Source organism: Athene cunicularia (genome assembly GCF_003259725.1).
Source record: "Athene cunicularia isolate RWA chromosome 1 unlocalized genomic scaffold, athCun1 chr1_part1, whole genome shotgun sequence".
Lineage (NCBI taxonomy): Eukaryota > Metazoa > Chordata > Aves > Strigiformes > Strigidae > Athene > Athene cunicularia.
In genome coordinates, this window is record NW_020799091.1 from 82,893,037 (window position 1) to 82,909,762 (window position 16,726).

At 37.3% G+C, this 16,726-nt stretch overlaps 1 protein-coding gene across 13 annotated transcripts in view; it reads right to left on the reverse strand.

Moving 5' to 3' along the window:
• Nucleotides 1-1,196: 1,196 nt before the first annotated feature.
• The window catches only part of MAP7D2 (MAP7 domain containing 2), an 81,585-nt gene continuing 66,055 nt past the window's right edge, over nucleotides 1,197-16,726 (reverse strand). For all 13 annotated transcript variants that reach the window (XM_026857481.1, XM_026857561.1, XM_026857553.1 and 10 more), the window contains 9 exons: nucleotides 10,489-10,721; nucleotides 9,993-10,119; nucleotides 8,535-8,733; nucleotides 8,282-8,386; nucleotides 6,992-7,045; nucleotides 6,250-6,328; nucleotides 5,277-5,463; nucleotides 3,388-3,666; nucleotides 1,197-2,812 (listed from right to left, as the gene is read on the reverse strand). In XM_026857481.1, coding sequence (XP_026713282.1) covers nucleotides 3,417-3,666; nucleotides 5,277-5,463; nucleotides 6,250-6,328; nucleotides 6,992-7,045; nucleotides 8,282-8,386; nucleotides 8,535-8,733; nucleotides 9,993-10,119; nucleotides 10,489-10,721 — 1,234 coding nt within the window. In that variant the 3' untranslated portion in view covers nucleotides 1,197-2,812; nucleotides 3,388-3,416. The remainder of the gene's footprint in view (nucleotides 2,813-3,387; nucleotides 3,667-5,276; nucleotides 5,464-6,249; nucleotides 6,329-6,991; nucleotides 7,046-8,281; nucleotides 8,387-8,534; nucleotides 8,734-9,992; nucleotides 10,120-10,488; nucleotides 10,722-16,726) is intronic.

The window sequence follows — 16,726 nt, forward strand, 5'->3', positions numbered from 1 at the left end:
AAGAAATCTGGGAAAGGACAGCAGCGGTGTCCGTTTATTCTTGCTGTGTACAATCCTGTTTTGCAGATCATTTTATAAAAGTAATCTGAAAAAAATCCATTTATTATTTTATAAATCCATTTTTAAAAATCCATTCAAGGATCACTGCTGTAATCTTCCTTGCTTCTTCTCTCAGCTTGATCCTTAAGTGCTTCACAGCAAGGAAAGCTCTACCAAGGACTTGTATGCATCACTAGTGATCCTTTACCACACTTTCAAGACAACTGACAAAAGTAAAGCTTATTGTGCAGACTTGAATCACAGCAGCACACAATGGTATGGTATTGGCATGAAATTACAGCATCAAAAGCAAAATGTAGAAATGATTTAAACCCTTGGCTAACAATATTTGCTCCAGATATTCAGCCAAATTTGTAAACTTAAATTTAAAAGCAAATATAAAGGAAAATATACAATATCTTTCTTCCTGAATACTCACTTATCATGCTTCCTTTAATCTTAGTATATAAATTAGTGGACAAATAACATGAATGATTCAAGAGTTAAAGAGTGAGATGAACTGTTACCATGGAAATATTAGTATACTTCATAAAAAAGTAGACTCTCTCATTTTTAATTTTGCCTGAAGTTATGATCTAAAAAAAAAGTAGAATGTTTCCCCCTAATGTTTCACTAGAAAACTAACAGCAGCAGCAGCATGTGCATGTAGCTTGAAGACAAGTTCAGCATTTATGTTAAGGGTACCCTTACAGAACAGCTCTCGCACAAAAAAACAGAACAGTGTCTACTGGCCACAGCTCCCAAAGCAAAAAAACAGAACAGTGACTACTGGCCACAGCTCCCAAAGCTTCTCTTCCTTGTTTTCTTTGCCAAGTAATACCCCAGAGAGCAGAAGCTGGGACTGCAAACTGGTTTGGGTACTGTCACTAAGGCCCTGGATACGAGAGTCTGAAAGTCCTCACCTTAAGGCTCTTCTGCCACCAGTCTGTATTTCCTCTCTGCACTGGCAAGACCTCAGAAAGCAAATTAGTATATGGCAAAGAAAACAATGATGAAGTATTTTGAGGCTCTGACAACCACTCCTTCATGCAGTATTACACCCTCCTTCGGAAAACACCTCAGAACAAATTAACATACATGTATTTTTAAATCAGTCATATTTTTGCTGAGAGTAAAAAGAAGAGCTAAGAAACAAGTTAGGTTCAGAAATGAAAATGTATTTCACCTTTATACATGCTATACAGGTCATGCAAATACAGAAATCTACAGGTTATACAATGACACCATAATAAAATATAATGTGACATTTGTCAAACACAATGTATCACAGGAAAACAAACTGGTTGGTTTGTTTATTATTTAGGAAATAGTGAAGGACTAATTTGGAAGACACAGTACCATGCTACAGCTTACTGCACAGTCAAAAGAAAGTATTTCTCTGAAGTACACTAATATAAATAGAGCTGGATTGTTGTAGGTACGATTTCTTTACATATCGCACGTGATGTCACTGTTTACTTTCCCGTTGCTGCTTTAAAGAGCACAAGAACGGGGCTCAAACTGAGCTCAAGCTACGCTGTGAAATCTCTTACATGTGAAAAAGAAACAAAAAAGAAAAAATATCCCACCTCCCCCAGGTTTTCACTTTTTGTGTTAGTGTCCAAAGAGATTTGTATTATAAATTTATTCTTCTAAGGAAGGACAAAGGTGTCCTCAAAGCAGCACATGATCTATCATAAAGTTATCAAAGTTCACCAACAGAAATAAAGTTAACACTGTATGGCACAGAATGTCTAGACATTATACATCTTGGTGTGAGTTTTTCCATACAGAGGCTTACAGAATGTTAAGGGGGCTAGCAGTGATCCCCATGTTTGTCTCAGCCTTTGTATTTCTGCTGCAAATTTCACATACTGTTTTGCTGCTGACTACATCTTGTTGTGTTGAGCCTACAGGAAGACAAAATACTTCTCCACGTGATAGAAAGCCTGCTGGTATCAATCAGGTGTCTGTATCTTCAAAGTTTAATATGTTACCACAGCCCCAACCACTCACTCAAAACTACTACAGCTATACTATATATCTATTAAGGGATTACACTAGGCATTTTGCCTACTTTGTTTACAGGTGTTACACAAGTATGTTTTTAAAGACATAGTTGATAGTCGCTCCCAGACTAATTAATATTAACCAGTAAGTGCCACTAGTGACTAAAAGTGTCAACCAATAACGGGATAGCTCCTACACTCCACTGTCAGTAAGAAGGCTCTTTTAATTAAGCAGTTGTATATTTTTCAAGCCTCTTCCGCTATAGTTTTGAATCATACATCTGCAAAAAAGTTGCCTTATTAAAGACAAAAAAAAATAGGCACAAAACTAAAGTACAGTGTATTATTTCATTTCAACGCACTGTGGGCAAACCTCATCATTATTTACAAGAAAAAGATGTCTAAATGGATGTATGATAAAGCTTAAGGAAGAATTATTTCAAAATAAAATGCACAGGTAAAAATCACAGTGAAGTCTTGCAATGAATTTTAAATTAAAAGAAGTAGTAAGTGCTTTATTAGCAGCTAAAGCTCAAATTCTAATGCACACTCAGTCTTCCCTGAAACCATCAAGGCTCTGGATCATTGATTTCTACCAGAAGCAGACAGTTATTCAACATATTCCCTGGGAAGACAAAGTTATATTCAGCTCTGATTATTTGTAATCCAGTGTTCAAGGACTGCAGAAGCTTTTTCAAGTGACAAGCTCATATTTTACTGCCAGTAGCATCACAGGGATATATATCCTCCACAAATTGCTACCTCTGTCAATTAAAAAAGAAAGAGAAGAATATCAAGTCAGCTATGCAAGTTAGATGACCTCAGTTTTGTAATTTAGAATACACTCTTTCAAAAAAAACTTGACTGTGGCATTGTACTCTGAAACTGTCACTGAAGCCTGCTATGGTTTTTTACTATGCAGGCTTTCTAGGATAAGTTGCAAGTATTTACAGCAGCAGCAAAGAGTAAGCAGCAACAATAACTATCATTTTTAACCATTTTCTTCATGCAAATAAGGCTCTGAAGAACTACAGAAAAGGTGTTGTATTAATGAAGAGGGAAAAAAACCCAGCCAACTCTTCTCACTATATTCTGAACACATAAAGGAAATGTTTCCATTGACCAGATACTTTCAGTTGCTATGATACGCTGAGTTTGCATATGATGCCAATTTACAAAGAGCTGCAAATATGAAAGATTATGCTGAATTTAAATATCTAGGAAATCAGCTTTCTTCCCCTCTCCACATATGCTGTTTACAACTGCTATATTTCTCTAGTAAGCTCATAAGTAATCACAGCAATTTATCATATCCAAGATGTTTATCACAATACTGTACCTTCATCTGTTCTGCTGAAAGGGAGGTTGTCAACAGATAGAATTGAGTGTATTTTCCTGTCCTGGACTGTTAAATCCCTCAATCAAGTTTTTGTTACAGTCATCTAGGCTAATGGTATCACTGGACATCTTGGAGTATGTAGCTTGGCCTGTGAAATCCAAGAGATCTTCAAGAGCCTTAGCATTACTTGTCCCATTTTGGTCCAAAGAAACACCAGGCATGAGTTCATTCATGGGTGAATATTCAGGGATAGAGATAAGTTCTTCTTTTGAAACTGGGCTACACAAAAGATAAACAAAAGGAAGATGCAGAATAAGAGGTGTGTAACTTTTTATTAAGAAACAAATTAATCTTCTGACTGTACAAAAACTACTACTAATCTTAAGACCAGCTATTGGCAAGCCTTTACCTAGAATATGTCCCAGTCCAAACAACGAGAGGTTACCCTGTTCAGGATGGAAGGTCATACCTAATCCACATTCCTTAAAATGTTAAGGTTTGTGGTTGCTGTGTGATGTGAACACTCATCTCCTAAAAACACATTTCTGGTGATTTATCGCCATCTCATTATTTCAGTCCTCGCACTACATACTTAAATGTTTACTGCATCTTGCAAATTCTTGTCCTGACCCTGCATTTACCTAAAGCACTCACACTTCAAACTTAAAATAAAAAGTTATTTCTTGTGATCTTATGATATATTTCAGACATTAAAAATCCTAAAATTTAATTTAAGAAGTGCTGCTACCAACGGACACTTTGCCAAGACCAGTTAGGCTAGTACATTTCAGTTTGGAGAAGAAAAGGCAGAAGAATGATTTCAAAGATTTCTAAAACCACGAAGGAGTGGTGGATAAGTTGAAGGTAAAACTATTATGGATCAAATCCTGCAACACAAAACCCAGGGGGTGCCCAATGACACTCCTAAGAGACTGGGTTTAACACATATCAGAGAATGTAATTTACCCTGTGAGACTTTACTATGGAACTTACAGCCAGGTGAGGTCCTGGTTGCAAACATTATCAGCAGGTTGAAGGAGGAGTTGGATAAACTCATGGGTAACAGGTCCATCAGTGGATACTTCAAAGAGCAAGGCACAGCCATGCCCTCTAATATCCCTCATGTAACACTTCTGTGTGGTCTTGGATTGTATAAAGTTCTGGGTTCAGGTGCTCTCCCTAACTAGTTTTTCCTGTTGATACTCTCTGAGACCAAGTAACAGGCTAGATGGACTTCTGGTTTGTCCCAGTAGGGCATTTCTTACATGTTTATGCAGATTTACTGGAAATACTGAAACAGTATGAAAGGTTAAGTTGGCTTGCTGATTAAGGAAGCATCGTATAAAAACTCTGTATTTAAAATTCAGAGCTAGCCTCCTCATAGCAGACTAAAATTATCAATTTCCTTCTTTCCTGCAGGCCCTTCCATCAAAATCTAACAGTATTTAACACAAAGTTATTTATGGATTTCCTTACATTTGTTCCATATTTGAAATTCTAAATTAATTATTTTTTTAATTCCATTTGTATGGAGGGAGAAATGCTCATACATGATAGCTATGCGGTTATGACAAATAAAAAATGGTAACATCTGACAGTATCTACAGTAGCTACTTTCACAGAACAATCTGAGAGGTTTGAGCAAACTTGTATGGAATCCTTAAGGACAGACTGTAGAGGGATTTCAGAGCCCTCCTTCCTTGACAAATATGTGAGAGTGAGATGAGATTCTGTTGACTCTTATCTGAAACAACCAATTTGCATCTTGACAGGAGTGGAGTACACCACAGTAGGCACCTGACTGCCCCATTGTGGGGTAGGTGAGAAGTAAAGCAGTGAAGTATTAAAAAATAAATTTCACAATTTCTATTGGTAGATATGGTCTGTACCTCACATCCATGGACTGAACCTCATCTGTTGAATCTTCCATGCTGTTAGATTTCCCATCAACAGCTTCCAGCTGAATAAGTCCTGGAACTGACTTCAGTCCATTAGTAACTACATTTTGGGAAGGGATTACAGAAGCAGCACTTTCTAAGCTTTTACTTTTCAGGCAGGTTGCCAATCCATTGATCTCTATAAAAGAAGGTTAGAAATTATGACAGTAGAAACTTCATTATTTTAATAGTTTCTAAAAAAAAAAAAAAACCCCAAACAAAAAAAAAAATCAAATGCTTTTAAGTTGTAGATCAAGTAGAAAGGAAGACTGACAATCCAGTAGGAGTCAGATTCATCTGTGACTCATCATACTATACTGTCAATCTTTTCCACTCTAAAATTGTTCTTTAAGCTACACCTTCCAAATTTGAGGAAAAAAGGAAGAGAAAATTTTATCTTTTAGATCATGTATTAAAAGCCTTAGCCTGGGGAAGTAAACAAAATATAGATAAATGCCAGATACGTATATTTAATAATTCTTTAAATACATACGCTTTTTTGTTAAAGTCAAATTAAATGTAAGATTTAGAGCAACAGCAAGTTAGAACATTTTAGATCAATAGCATTTGTATAGCATTCTATAAAAAGCTTGCAAGCTTGGTTATATGCAGAGATTTTCTACCTACAAAACTGAAGGTAGTTTGCAGTAACCAAACCTACTGGTAGATGGGAACCTCCCATTTACAGAAATGCTATGTCAGGTACTAAAATGGAAGAGAAGCTTTCTTCTGTTTCTGCTTAAGAGGTAAAACAAATCCAAGTCTCCAGTTTCTAAAATTTGCATCAGTGATAAATATAGCTGTTCTTTTTGAGATTAAAGCAACAAATCTATGATAATACACTGATTGTAATCTCTGCCTGAGATTACAAACTCTGAAGAGAACTAAGTGTAAAATCAAGTCAGAAAAATATGGTAATTTTTACCTGGCTGGTTGAGAACAAGGGCCTTTGGTTGCTTTTCTACACTCAAAGTTGATGGTACCTCCAGTTTTGGCTCTTCCTTCTGTAATCAAGTAATGAGTTAACTGTATTAGATGACAGACTAGCTTTCATGAAACTGTCTAGGCTTGAAACTTGTGAGACTGCTCAGGGCCACACAGTGATCAAAGGTCATCAACAGCAAGGGAGGAGTTTTTTGTTTCTTCCCTCTAGTTAGGCATAGGATTTATTTATTTTTTTTTTTTTTTACTTCAAAAAGAAAACATTCTCTGAAAGTAACTAAAGAAACAGTTTCCTTAAGTAGAAAACTTAGAAGTGAAAACTTGACTCTGTCACTTCCCAGCTGGACACAACTGCCTTGTTCTCAAGCCCACATTCCTGGCAGGCTTAACATGGAATGCTCAGTAACTAATTCACTAGCTGGTACAAAGCAGGAGAAGATACATCACAGCAGCAAACATCACAGCTCCAGCATCCAGAAATGGACTACTGCCACCTTCCTGGATAATGAGGGAGTTAAGTTTGCAACAGTTGCATGAAACTGAGTCTCTGTAGCAGTGGCACAATAACAACTGTGACAAGGCAACAGTCATTCTCAGTTTGAAATGCAACTGTATTTGGGTGTAGAGTGTAGGTAAATCTACCTACTAACATGGAACTACTCTAGAGTTTAATTTTCATATATGGGTAATAAAACAAAACCCTTCAACCACACACTGTTTCATACCTTTATTTCTGGTGTTTCACTCCTCCGTGTTCTCTTCATTATTTCATCTATTCTCTAGAAATCAAAATAAATCAGAGGATGAGAAGGCAGATAGAATATTTAGCACAAGAGACTAATAAAGGAGAAAAAGACAAACCCAAAAACTTTTCTCTACTGTCATGACCCTGCCTGTCTTGAAAACAGCAAATGAAGAAAAATAAAGAAAACAAAAGGTAGAAAACACCTGGGAGCTGCCTTTCACATCTCACAGAACATGACTTTCTCAGTAGATGCAATTTAGAGCCAAACATTTTAATACCAGGTGTTTGCAGTTATGAGTTGTGCTCAGCTCTGAAACAAGACATTTATTTAAAACCAACAGCTATTATTTTCATCTAGTTGCTTTTCCAACTATTTCCAAAGAGTTCCTTTAAAAACAGGCTTTTTGAAATGGAAGAATAAAATAAAATATCTGAAGTTATTCTTGCTTGAAATGTGTAAGGCATCACCCTAAAATACTCTTTTTTTACTTTTCCTTCTTCAATCATTTAAGGAAAAAAAAGAAAACCCTCCCAACGAACCTTGCCTCTTTGCACTACTGTGAAAGGAAACTATTTCAGATTTAAAGACACTTTGGTTTGGTATTCTTATCTGCAACTGCAACATGCCTCCAGCTCAGTGGTAAACAGTTAAAAATAACATACTGGAATAACATATATGGAAAGACTACCTTTTATAACCAGACAGAGGTTCTGCAGCTCTGCAGCTGTTCTTTCTTTCCTGCCACAGAGCAGTAGATAAAGCTAATTCATGCAGTTCCAGCTATTTCCTTGTGTGGTAGTGGCCAGACAGCCCTGTTGCCTCTGCATAATGCAACCAGAGACAAGCCAGGTGGGAGAAAACCTGTTTGTTAATCACATTAACTTTCTCAATGACAAAGAGCTTTTGTTGAGTAAATTTTAAAACAAAGTCACTCATGTTCCTCAATACTCTGTAATGCTCTGGGATGGGTGGCAAACGACATTTGCCTTGGCATGCCATTCCCCGTTTGTCGAAGGCATTTAACTTCGTGGGTAGAGGCCAATTCTGTGTCTGTTCAGCGCCTAGTAGAAAGTCGTTTACCTTAGGCAATTCCACTTTGTTACAAATTTTGATGTCCATTCCCTAACATGCAAGTAGCAAATACTAAATTAAGTGTAAATACCCATATGTAATCCCTCCAGATTATTATTTCTAGATAATATTGGATACTTCCTGGGTTATTTATTTAAAGAAGAAATTAAATTATTATGTTGAAACGCAAAAATCTACCTTCTTCCGCTCCAGTCTTTCTTGCTCAATTTGCTGCATGATTTGTTCCCTTTCAAGACGAAGTTGTTCAGCTGCCTCACGGGCTTTGATTTCTGCTTCTTCCCTCTAATTAAATGTGTAAAATATGATAGGGCCATTATTTACTTAAGGCAGAGTACCAGATACTCTTAAGTATTTACGTGTATGTATATGTAAATATATGCATACATATGTATGTATACATAAAATTTCACATTTGTGTTTGAGATGGTACCTGCTTCTCAAGTTTGGCCTGGAGCTCTTTCTCTTGCTTTTCCTTTAGCATTTGTTCTTCCTCAGCTCTTCTGGCTTCCTCTTCTGCCTTTTTTCTAGCTGCTGCTTCTTCACGTTTTCTTTCCTCCTCCTTCTTACGAGCTTCTTCCTCTAGACGAAGTCTTTCTTCTTCTGCCTTTTTTTTCTGTTCTCTTTCAAGCCTGCAAAAAATGTAACAGTATGTTTAAAGGGCTTCACCTTGCTTAGCATGAATCCTATTGTACATCACGCATTCAGCAGTAGCATCAGCACACATTTTCATGAAAAATTCCATGATGCAGCGAAGAAGTTGAGCACATGCTCTGAACTCAAGTTGCTATCAAACTTTTATTCCAATTTTATTTTCACTGCCTAAAATATTTCACATAAATTGTATTTTCCCTTGAAAAAAACAGGTGCGATCAAAGAAAAAGAAAATATTTCCATTCTAATTTCAACTCAAGCTTCTATAATAAAGCCATTCCTCTTCCCCTGTGCTTCATACCCAGAATGCTGGTATCTATGAATAAACAAGTACTTTTTCCCTTCATTTCAAATGAACAGATTGGATGAGTAGCAGTCAAGTCCACAAAACACAGTGGCACACTAGAAAGAGTATGTCTATAATTCCACCTGTGCTGTTTCCTGGCCCACTCAGGGACATCATGCTCCTCTGTCACCACATGCAAGAGCTGCTTTGACAAGTGATCATTCTTATCCTTGCATATCAGGGAATAAGGAAATACTTCCACTGGACGAAACTGGCAGGCACTGGTGATCCTGCCCCCCTGCTCTCCGGCCATGTTTTCACTAAGTAGAGATAAGACTGAATTTAGATATGCAGAGTTTGTGATTTACTATTAGGGGCCTGAAGGAAGGGCATGATTTGTTGACACTTGCAACCAGCATCCCATGTGGAGAACAACCTAAAAGCTTGCTCCCAGAACAGGGCCAGAATTTCACTGTTTAGACACAGCAACTTTCATTATGCCCACGCTCTTAAAGCCCTCAACTACCTACAAAGTTGGGCAGGAAGATGAATTTTAGGTTAATTTCAATACAAGCCTTGCCATTTAAAGCATATACTACTACTGCAAAACTTTCTTCTACATGAACTAGCTCATTTAAAACTGTCTCAAATATTTTTACAACACAAAATACTTCAAATATGTCCACACTACAGTGTACTGCACACAATACCTGAAATATCTGCATTAATAACAGTTTATTCAGGCTTCCTAAAAGAAGCCTAATTATTATTTTCTAACTTCACTAGTCATAAAGACTGCAAAAGACACTACTGAATTATGAGTCCAAGTTGAAAAAAAATCAACACTTACATCTAAGCTCCCACACTGATTCTAAACCAACCACAGTTTCAAGCATCTTCAATGATACAGGCTAAATTATTACACAGTAACTTTCACAAATCAAGAGATACCTCTCTCGTTCTTCTCTTTCCTGTCTCTCCTTTTCTTCTTGTTCTTTTTGCAGGCGGGCCTGACGTCTTTTTTCAGCTAGAATTTTTGAAGCTTCTTCTGCATCAGTTGTTCCTGCCGTGATCTTCCCTAGGAGAAGACAACCAAGGGAGGAAAGTTAGGCGGTGCCCATCACTTCCACAATTGCATGGAGGCTGAAATGGCCCTGGTTCACGCTGGTATAACATCTTTGCTTTTCAAAAGCATACCTCAGTACTTTCAGCAAATAGAATATGGGATAAATGAAGGCATTCCTGGATTTCAGCATTATCATTAACAAGAGTTTTTCATAATGGGTAACCCTAGTGAAAACTATACTTTTACTGGTTCCAGTACGTACCTTTACACATTTTCATAAGCCTATGACTGAGCAGCTTAAAGAAAAGAACAGGCCATCACTGTTTAAAAGCCTCAAGAGACCTGTGATATCTTGCAGTATATTCTTTCAGTCAGACTCACCTTCACTGTTTTCAGTCTTTCCTGCAGAAGGCACATGCTTCTCAGCAGCCACCTGGCCTGCCTCATCAGTGCGTGCTCCTGGGGACTTTTGATGACTGACATTTTCTTTCTCCTTGTCTGCTTTCTTTTTAGGAGTTTCATGGTTGAGATTGGAAGTGGCACGATGCTTCACAGGAGAAGCTGGATATTGTTTGGCATTTTTAGGAGACTGAGGATAAGTCTTTGCAACTGTCCTGATGAGGGAAAACAAAAATCAGAACAAGCCATATGTTACACAATTTGGAATCAAATATCATCTTTACATACATTGTTACTCTTTCTTGTCTCTGGCTACATAGGAGCGTCAGCTGTTTTTAACAATACTGCATAGAAACCACCTGGATGCAAGCAATCAGAACCCTAAATGCAGGAAACTGGCATGCAAGTGCAAATGATTACATAAAATTCTTATTTAGAAATACTAATAATACTGTCGGAGTTGTAGGCAAGAGATAAGAAATTGTGGACTACCTAAACCAATTATTTTAGTAACGGCCATTTCATAAGAATTTTTTCAATGTTGTTGTGTTCAGTAGTCCTTCTCAACATTTAAAGCAAAGCTATAGCTGCTTTCTGTCTGCAGAAACCGTGAGTTACAGCATGCTGCTTTCATCTGAATACCAACTAGCCAAAGACAGTCTTTTTCTAATAGTATCTAAGTTTCCAAAATAGCACCAAATACTACTATATATACATGAAGGTAAAGCCGAGTACCACAAAAGGAAACAGAACTGACCCAACCATTGTACAGTCAACTGTGCTGTTGTGTTGGCGATAATTAAAGCACTAAATGAAACAGACTCAAGGCTCAAAACTAAGCCCCCTGCAACCTTTCACATGGCTGTGCTTGTGGTGATGGCAATGCATAGCACCAATACAGCCAATTGCTCGTGTGGCTGTTGCATACTTTAGGTGAAATAGTAACCTTGATGTCAATTCTGGGAAAGCATAAGGGTAAAGATACTTGATATTCACCGAAAATAGGTTCACATTAAAGAGAATGTGCAGGATTATCAGGAAACATAAAACCACAGACAAACACCATTCATTATTTATGTAACACCAGTAACTAGCACTAAATACTTGTAACATTAAGAAAGGCTGGACTGTGTGACTAAGGTATGGAAGTAAAGAGATTAAACTCTTAAAATAATTATTTGAGTCGCATTAAAATAAATAATTACACATGTAGTTTTAACCTTCCTTATGGATATGCAATTGTGATATAGATGCATTATTCCTTATCACTGTTTTCATCTACACAATATAGAGTTTCATATACTTTAACATGTTTTCTGGACTATACACTCATTCTGGCAAATCACAAACATGAAAAACATAGACAATGGCTGAAAATTAATGGACTGGAGTGGTAAGTTTTGTATAGATCTACATATATTACTGTGCGGCCAGAGACTATTATAGCCAGAACAACATTTGCATTACAGAGCAGACAATAGAAATTAAATGTCTTTCAACTCCCCATGAATTCAGGAGGAGAAAGGATTCTTTTCCACCATGTTATGCTGCATTTGAAATAGGCTGAGACACTGCAATACAAGGAGCTCATTCAGAGCTGTCCGAGGAAAAAAAGACTGCAGAGTATTGCCCCACCCATACTTTCTTACTCCCACTGAAGAGCCATCAGACTCCAAAAGCCCTTGGGCTGGTAGCACTCAACTAAATTCGGAGGTCAGTTCAGGTACCCTCTGCCTGCAGGCCCAGGAGCTCTGTGTCGGCTCAGGTCCTCACCCTTCGTCCTTGCCTGAGTTAAGCTGTACAGAAGCCCATTCCTGCCCTCCTAAACTGCTGATCCTGACCTGATGTCCTGGTGTGTCCTTGGACCTACCTCAGTGAGGCCTTTGCTGGCTCTGGACTCTTTGCTGACCATGGTCACTATCAGCAGACCTGCCCTGGACACTTCATTTGTCTGCTGCGGGGTGGGGTCCTGTGGGTGAGGTCCCTGTCCCTGTCTGCCTGCTGCCACCCACAGCTCCTGGCTTACCCTGCCTTGCAGGGCAGTCTGCTCCTGCTGCTCCCCAACAGAAACAGGCTTGGGAACAGGCAAGTCTGTGTCCAGCTCTTATAAAAAACACCAATGGGAGAAGCCAATGAGATCATTTGGTGTTGACCAAATCTGGTTTTAGCACTGTCTTTACTTTTTTCATTAGGATATAGATGGATTCCCAGGCCCTCCTAAGGACAAAGGCGCAGATTTCAAGGCCCCACCTGCATACATATGTCTCATATATGCCTCACCATTACAGTCATTTCCAACTGCATTTCATAAAAATGTGTAACTAAAAAGCAAAGAACCTTTTTCTTATGCTTCTCTCAGTACACAGAAGCTTCTTACTAATCAGACAATTCAAAGCACAGTCCCTTCTTGCTGTCTTTGGTTTCCAACTTTTCCACACATTTCTTGAAATGTTTTTTATTTAACTTCTTGTGACAGGAGGAGCAAAACTGTCACATAACTAAGGCTGAGTCATTTTCAGTATTAGCACAGAAGTCATTCTTCTCTAATAAAGACATGACAATCACATTAAAGAGTTGGTAGGAAGGAGTCTAGTCATGAGCACTACGTATCTTACACTGCATAGGAATTAGAGCAGCTTGCTGTATAACTTACCTGATGGATTAGAAATACGTGCTGAATGTATTATTTAAGTAATGCATCTTTGAACTTTCAGACCTACAGAATTTTTTTTCTTACAGGTCTCTGTCCAGAAGAAAAAGAAACAAGTATGGCTTTGCTTGTTTTAAAGCAACTAAAAGGGAGAAGCATATAAAAGACTGATTACTGCAAGGATGACAACAGTACAATATGAGGAATGAAAAGCTGAGAAAGTCCATCAGGAACAAGAATCTTTTTTTCAGATATTTTAAATAATTTACTGGATGCCAGTATAAAGTATTAAATGAACAGTCTTCCCCCTTGTATTTAAAACGTATTGTCAACTTAGCATCTTTAACATTCCTACATACAGGCAGAATTGTTACTGGAAAAAAACACTCCTAATAGTATTTAAACAATGTTACTTTTCACCAGAAAGGGCCAAACTTTGTTCTGAAGACAAACAGGATTACTAAGGGAAAATGTATAAAACACTTGCACAAGGGTCTGCCTAGATTTAAAAAAAAGTTTAATTTTACTTTGGGGGAAAAGGAATGGTATGTAATGAAACCCTAGCAAGAATGTAGGAACACAGAAGCATGCCTGATGAGGATTAAAGAATTAAGACAACAAATTGCCAAAATCCAAGAAGTGGTAGAAAGTTAGTTGTCTGAAAGTTCACTCATCTCAGTCACTAGATTTTAGAGAGGAATACAGAAGTACAGGAAGCATATTTCTCTCTCCAGGAGGTCTCATTTTTTTCACTTACCTGCCCTGTGTTGACATGAGAGCAGCAGCTTGTAAGAAGCCATTCTCATCATGACCTCTACATGCACTGCAAGAACCCCTAATCAGGTCTGAGGATCCACTCGTCCTTAAACTACAATAGTTCTTATTTAATGAAAAAAGGGATAAACCCATACTGCAGATGAATGTCTCAGGAAGAGCACAAGAGGGGTTCTGAGCTTACTTTTGCTAAACAGAGAATACAAAGTACATTTAGCACAGGAATCAGAGGTCACATTCAATTTTGTCCATTAACAGCAATGGAGAGAACAGCATGTTTTCTTGAAAAGCCAGGTGACAGAACATCAGTTACAGCAGTTCTGTAAATCAGCAACCTGCAACAATGTCAGAGCTGCATTATTTTATTCCCTATTTCCCTATTAATTCAACAAAAGCTCTGCTGAAACCACACCAAGGACCTGCAGGTTCTCAAGCCTGCTGTCTGAGACTGCTCTGATCACAAGCTATTCCCGGGTTCTGACATTTTGGTTCTGCTACCTGTGGTATCTTCTCAAAAGCATTTTCTTTTACTATTAGTTTTGATCTTTTCTAGCCAGAGACAGATTAATTTCTCTTATGTTCCTTAGAAGGGCACAAACTCAGCACAGGTCTATAGAATAGTTATTTTGACAGCTGCATTATTACAGATGTTTTCAAAATCTTGAACTGACCCATTCTCTAGCTGGCTGATGAAAATAGCCTCAAAAGAGTCTTGATCCAACATTCTACCCACTGTTTTTACCTTTCCAAGACAAAACAAAGATCAAGAGTAGTAAATGTCAAATAAAATCTAAAACTAGTTTACTGCAGGTTACAGAAGCTACTTCTGTGAGGCATTTACCACATGCAGACACCTTTCTAATAGGTCATTAAAAAAAAAAAAACAAACCCAAACCCACACTTTTAAAATTTTTGGGTTTTTTACTAATCCAGGTTTGTATTTCATCAGTATTCTGTAATTCAACTGAGCATGCACATTTCTGACATGAAACTGTGTCTCAACAGCTGCAGCAGGATGTCACCCAAAAGATCCACCAAGTTAAGGTTCAGTTAGTGAACCCACGAGTAAAGGACAAAGACTGGGAACTGGAAATGAACTAAGAACCACCACTCACCACCAGCGCTGAAGTCCTTTTACCCTTCCCCCTTGCCCCTTTCTCCTTCTCATATTAGGTAATGCTTTGGCAAAATAATGTAAGAGAGGCTTGTCAGAGCTTTCCATTTTTATTCACTGGCTTATACTATGGCTTATCTGAATACATTTAAAACTAAATCCTACTTCCTTGATTCAGTCAGGTCCTATTGATTTCAAAGGGACTATTTACCCAAAGACATGTGAAGGAGACAGGCTTTATTGCTTTGTAGATCTATAAGATAGGACACTTACCTATTCTCTGAGGGATACTGCAAGAATAAACCGATTAATGTATAGATCTTTGAAGCAGCAGCATCATAAAAAAATTTAACAAAAATCCTGGTATTATTGATCTTGTGAGAGATCTACAGAACAGGAGCACTTTACACAATCAGTATCCAATAGCAATTGTAAAAATAAAACATAATTTCTCAATTATCCTAGCTCTCTAATTCAATAACATCATCTTTGTCAACTGATCCACACTGGATTCACAAAGCTACAGTTTCGGATTGCTTTCTTGTGTGACTTTACTTGATATATTTACTTTTTCAAATATCTTCAAGCTTTGAATTCCTTCCTTGCCTTTAATTATTGCTCAATATGGGTTTTTTTCCTCTTTTCTCCTTTTTAGGTCCATATTTGTTCACTCATTTTGTCCTGGATGTTATGTTTTTGGGCTGTTCTTTTTTGCTTTCTCAGTAAAATTTACACCTTTAAACATTTGTATTTTATTTACATAATTACTGCAAATCTATTCTGCCATCAATCACTGTCTTCCTTCAGGGTAAGTTTTATTGTCTTGTTTGAAACTGTTTCAGTTACTTTACCATGATAAAAAGAGCTTTTTAATTATTAAATAATGAAATAACTTATAAAGAAATCAAGGAACTACCACTGACAAACCAAGATGACAACTGTTAAGAACTAGTAACTAGAACAATACCAAGAAAACTTGAATGTCAAGTCACATATTTCTAAGGAGAAAAATACATACAGCTAATTATATTCTAAATCACTGGCCATGCTTGACTTTTTCCTGAACAGATTTTGAAGTTAAGGTGCTACGCAGGATCACTAACTACTAATGCTGCACAGTATGTACTCTTATGTCTTCCAGAGTATTTTTTTTTGGCCATATGGTGTGCTGCAAGGAGAAAGAGTAAACTTGTAAAGATTGTCAGGTTTGCAAGGAGAATGAATATTTGTCTACATATTTAGTCACATTAAAATTATACTTAAGTTTCACTGCTAATTTTAAATTAAAAGGTAAGATTCTACAAGGTAAAGGAAGGTTCCAAAAGCCTGACTACTGCCTTTATTTAAATCAACTGACCAGCCAGATCAGGATCTGGCATGTAAGTTTTATGAATAAATGTGTATTTTTATATAATAATAAAGTGATGAGAATGCCTTTTTTAATTTCATTTTAAATTTCTGAGAGGAAGCTTTGAAAGTGTTGAAGCAGAACTGTCTTTCTGCAATCAGTAATAAACATGGACTTAAACTCTATTCACTGTATCTCTCCTAAGGGTCAAGAAGGGTGTTCTAACTGGGTCATGTTAACAACATACAGCAATACACTTCTACCAGTGGTCAGAATCAGATTCTCTTGAGGAAGAGAGGGAGGAAAAAAAAAAAAAAAAAAAAAAATACTGTAG